Source organism: Pinus tabuliformis, chromosome 9, assembly GCF_031772625.1.
Source record: "Pinus tabuliformis cultivar Carrire ecotype Pingquan chromosome 9, CPIR1, whole genome shotgun sequence".
In the NCBI taxonomy this organism is placed as follows: domain Eukaryota; kingdom Viridiplantae; phylum Streptophyta; class Pinopsida; order Pinales; family Pinaceae; genus Pinus; species Pinus tabuliformis.
Genome location: NC_142307.1, coordinates 1724332426 through 1724337250, shown reverse-complemented (window position 1 = coordinate 1724337250; position 4825 = coordinate 1724332426). Strand labels below are relative to the sequence as shown.

Below are 4825 nucleotides of genomic sequence, written 5' to 3'. Positions count from 1 at the left end.
TATTTATAGTAAAAACTCGTAAATTGCCATATTTTTGGGTTTTTGCCATTTTTAACCATGACTTTAGCCCTGAATTTGTTAAATGCATGTTTTAATATGTTTTTTTTTACACATATCGAATGGATTTATGCGGGTAGTGCTCTTGTGCAGGTTCGAATAAAAGGTGAAAATCATCATGGTCCTGAAATCACTTGGCCCCAAATATGTCGTCTCTAAGCTCTTTTCCGACATTAAACAAGAGAAGATAGCCGAGCCTCCTTTCAGCTCGTTAAAGGGAACGAGAGGCGGTCATTTTAAGCTCTTTTTCCGACCGTATAACTTAAAAAGATTGCCGGGTGTTTGTCGTCTCGCACTCGTTATTGGCCCTAAAACGACGTGTTTTCGACCGCTTTTTTACTTTTTCGGGTCAAAAGCACTATTTACGAAAAGTACTCCTCGATCGTAATGGTCGGGCGGTTCTTTCGAGCATTGTTTTATACTTTTTCGGGCTCGAGAGACACAACTGTACGAAAAAGGACCCCCCTAGAGTCTTCTTTTCTGCTGTCTTTTCAGGCTCTCTAAACAAGAGAAGACGCCGAGTTTTTCCTTTGTCAGGCTCGTTAAACACTTGATGACATCGGGCATTGTCGAAATGACATTCTTCAAGCATATGCTATCCCCGTCAAGCTTGTCACCCAAAAATAACTGGGGTACCTGCCAGAAATGGTGGGGAAAATGGAACTGTAATCATAGTCGTGTCGGCAGTATGTCGCTCTTGAACATGGCACTCTTCTGCTTCGTGTCTGGGTGGGACCATCTCATCTTGTTTTTCACTCGCCTCCGTGGGTTTGGGTTATCTTATTCGACCTCTCATCTGCCCATTGCCATTATACCCTCTGCTCATTTGATGTCAAATACTGCCAAACCCGCTACAGTGCCACCGATATGTTCAAGAGAAGTTGACCTCTGCAATAATACAACCTCATCTGCTATCTCACACAAAGCATTTTTCCTCTGTCTCGTGTCGATGATGTGGGAATCATCATGGCCCACCTTCGATCAAGGTCACTTCCTGTCGACTTCAGCTCATTATCCAGGAAGGTGACTTAGAGACTCCCTTCAGGTGCCTTAGAGCCTGCATGCCCTAATGGCAGGTTCTTCATGTTCGACGCGAGGTTTACATCATTGGCCTCCGATCGAATGATTCCGCGGGTGTTCGACACCAGCTCATTGATTCACATGTCGCGGATTGTACCTAAATACCTTGAGGGCCATTGTCATTATTGGTGGTACCTCTCGCGTCTGTTAACAGTTTTCATCATTGACTGGTAATCAGACGATGTTCATGCATGTTCGACTTCAACCCATGTATTCACATGCTTGAACTTGTACTTTGTTCGGATCGGGACGGAGCGCAAGACCCTGGATCCCTGTCTGTTTATGGTCCAGGTTGCGATTTTGTGGATGATCATTACATGACTCATTGATGGATGGTTGCGCCCATACCTGAGTCTTCATGGATGGCTGCGACCATACCTTATCATTATTATGGTCTCTTTAGCTGGGTGGCTGCGTCCATTCCACAGACCCTTTTTCGCATGTCTTTTTGGATGGCTGCGCCCATGCCTAGACTGCGTGTATTTGATTATCAGAGATATTTCGGTCCTTCCTGGTGGTGTTCCAGTTCGGCGTGTGTTGTAAAGCATTTCACCCCTCCCACTCTCTCGGTCTTCATGCTTTAGGGGGCATCTGTTACACAGTAATTTGTCACTGCCTTCCTGTCAGTCACCCTGCTGTGCCAATCACTAAGCTTCATGCCTTCTGAACTGGCCCAAAAACCCATTTTCCTAAAGTTTTGTTCATCAGCGCGTCTGTTTGGAAAATACCCGTGATGACTGGCGCTCCATAGTGTATTCCGCACGCTGCCAGCTCGGAAGGACATCATTTTTCCGCGCTGGTAGCCAGCGCGCCTTTCCTGTGTTCTTCCGCGCTGACATGACTGTCCTAGTTATGTGAACGCGGCGACATCGCGTCAGTTGCCTCATAATCCGCGCTGATCCAGTTTGGGCGAATTTGTTCAAACAACCAGCCTTCCAGATAACTCCAGGCTTGGTTGTTAGCTTTGTGAATGTCGACTCCCTTCTATGGCATGTATGTTCGACCCTTTGCAACCATTTCCCTCAAGGATAAGCTCATCCTTCCACCCTTTTAGGAGGCTCCTTCTCCTATATAAACTCTCACCATTACCATGAGCAGCTAGTTAGACTTAGCTTGGAATAGCTTGGATTGTACAGAGCTTGTAGTGCTCAGATTGCTGCTATAGGTTTGGTGTGCTAGGTGTGGAAGTGATTGATTGCTTAGGGAAGGTTGTTTTGTGTTATTTGTGTGAGAGAGAGAGTTGTTTGTCTTGGGAGAATCATCCTCAAAGGTGAATGCTTGAGATACATGCTGACTGGCCCCTCCTGAGAAGGTTACCGACGTCAGAACATTTGGTTGTACTCTTCTCTATTCTGATTAATAATAGATGACTGCTATTATTGTTCCATTCTCATTTGTCTATGCAATGGTTAAATGTGAATTACATCTTTTCTGACTGATGTATGGTTGCTTTTACTAGATTTCACGCTTGTGTTTGTTTCCCCTTCGTGTGTGCAGGTATCTATTCGCAGAGATCGCGGAGGATTGTGACCAGCCGAAGCGGAGGAGCGAAGGCAACATCTCTTCGTCAAACGACAGCGCAGGAATCCAAGTAGGTGCTCTTTACCTCTTGTTTAATTGTAATTAGGAACATGCGTAGCAGCATTGTGTGATTGTTGCTAGACCCCTGCTGGGCTAGTAGGGATCGCCTCTATCCGTAGAGGGGATTTACCTCTCCAACAGTCCCAGCATTATTTTGTAATTTTTCAATGTATGCATTATTGTTAATCAAAGTCAATCGATTTCCTTAGTCAGATTGCATCTGAAAAATTGAAAATATTGTTTTTAATGCAGGTCAACTGTAGCAACAGAGGAACATGTCACAGAAGCTTTGAGGCTTTTCAATGTTTCTACTATGGATGCTGCACGCTCTGGCATTGCTGAACAAATAAGTTTGACACCAGAAATGAGAAGTGAAATTCAGGTACGCGTCTCATCTAATCTAGCTAGTAAGAACAGCTATATTTGTGGATTCTTTCTTCAAACCAAAAGCCTGCTATGCTTGCGAACTATGTCATGGTCTTTGATTTGCAACAGAAAGAAAATTGATGGTTGCTCATACTAGTGCCACATGATTGTAACAGCAAGTTGAGACACAGATAAAGAGACGGATGGGAATCGGCATCAACGTATCTGAGAGGCGTCTGATTGATGATATGGTCAGAATGGGGTTGAATGAATCAACTGTAAGAATTACAACACTCATTATATTGCTGAGTTTCGGCAGTGACTATTTTATTATTATAATTTTCCAATGTTAGTACATGTTACTTCTATAATTAGTTTTGTTAGCTAGCTCAATATTGAAGTTATATTGCTTACCCGTAGATCATTTTATGGGTAGTTTGCGCAACAGGCAATGTATATCACGGGGAGAAATGGCTTTCGTCACCTATAGAACCTTGCTAATGATGTTGTTTACAGCCTCTCTTAAGTAATGATATGATAGGTTGTTTACAGCTTCTCTGAAGTAATGATATCATAGCCATGGTTTTCACCAAGTGGGCTGATTTGTTCATTTCAGGTTCGAAGAGCTCTCCTTATCATGCATCAAAGGGATGAAGTGGAATACAAGAGAGAAAGGCGTGTCATAGTTCGCAAAGTGTAAAGTTAAAGATGAGTGATCTGATACTGTTAGGACCCTAACAGAGGGCCGCGGCTAGGCAGTGCCAGTTTTGTGTAAAGTTTATTTTCTTCAACAAGCATCCTTCCAAAAGGCTTTTCTATAATGGTCTCGACACAAGAGGCAGTTTTATTATGATAAATATCGTGGTAAAGTCATGCTTACGAGGTCCCTCCTCCCAAATCAAGTCATGCTTACGAGGTCCCTCCTCCGACTCTTACAAGGGTTCCCTACATTCCAGCTCCCACAGGAAAACCCCACCCCTCTTCTCCTCCACCAGTCCACAAACTCCCCACACCTCCCAAATATGTTTACCCTGCTCCTCCTCCTCGCTATTAGACTCTGCAACTAGTCAAACAAGTATGCATTTTCACATAAGTTTTCTCTGCTACTTTCTTTCCACTGTTACATGCATTTCAATTTCTTATGGTTTGTTTTATAGGATGGATCTCAGTTCACCATTTTCTGATCACAATTTTCTGATGTTGCTCTCAGTGAATCACACAGATAGGTAGAGTATGAGAGTTTAGTTTCAAAAATCTGGTTTAATAGTTAAGTGGAGAGGTTTGGTCTTCAAGATTTCTATGGTTCAATTCTGAACAAAACTATGTACTACAGATATTCCAAGTGCTACCTCTTCAACTGAGCTGGAAAAAAATTAGAATATGACAGCAACTCTTACAAGAGACTGCGAAGTGTCAATCACACATGAGTTAAGATTAGTATCTTTGTTCTTAGCAAGTTTGAGTCTATGTAATCACTTAGCTTTAAGTATTTGAATCAACGCAATTTACTGAGCAACAGTTCATATCAGAATTTGTGTTATTATTGTGCAGTTTCCTCCTCTGTCCATCTATTGGATTTTGTCATTACCAAAAAGTTGAATATAAATATGTGAGCTACCAACACTCTTGTTTGAAAAGCTGAAAGCTGCGTACAAGTATATGTTTCCAATCCATTTTGAGTTTCTTATATTCTTCTGCATAGGAAGAAGAGACAATGTGTCAGCTGTTGGTTCTATGCCAT

General features: G+C 42.6%; 1 protein-coding gene across 1 annotated transcript; it reads left to right on the top strand.

The window, feature by feature from the left end:
• Positions 1-2946: 2946 nt before the first annotated feature.
• Positions 2947-3816, top strand: LOC149155594 (DNA replication licensing factor MCM5-like). Its single transcript, XM_089445958.1, has 3 exons — positions 2947-3100; positions 3261-3362; positions 3701-3816. The coding sequence occupies exons 1-3, from the start codon at positions 3032-3034 to the stop codon at positions 3782-3784; spliced, it is 255 nt and encodes an 84-aa protein (XP_089302084.1). The 5' UTR covers positions 2947-3031; the 3' UTR covers positions 3785-3816.
• Positions 3817-4825: the final 1009 nt, after the last annotated feature.

What these genes read in the sequence shown, in the direction of transcription:
- LOC149155594 (XM_089445958.1), top strand. Translation starts at nt 3,032, where the DNA reads ATGGATGCTGCACGCTCTGGCATTGCTGAACAAATAAGTTTGACACCA. An exon ending in AAATGAGAAGTGAAATTCAG is followed by an intron (nt 3,101 to 3,260) that starts GTACGCGTCTCA and finishes TGATTGTAACAG; the next exon opens with CAAGTTGAGACACAGATAAA. An exon ending in TGGGGTTGAATGAATCAACT is followed by an intron (nt 3,363 to 3,700) that starts GTAAGAATTACA and finishes TGTTCATTTCAG; the next exon opens with GTTCGAAGAGCTCTCCTTAT.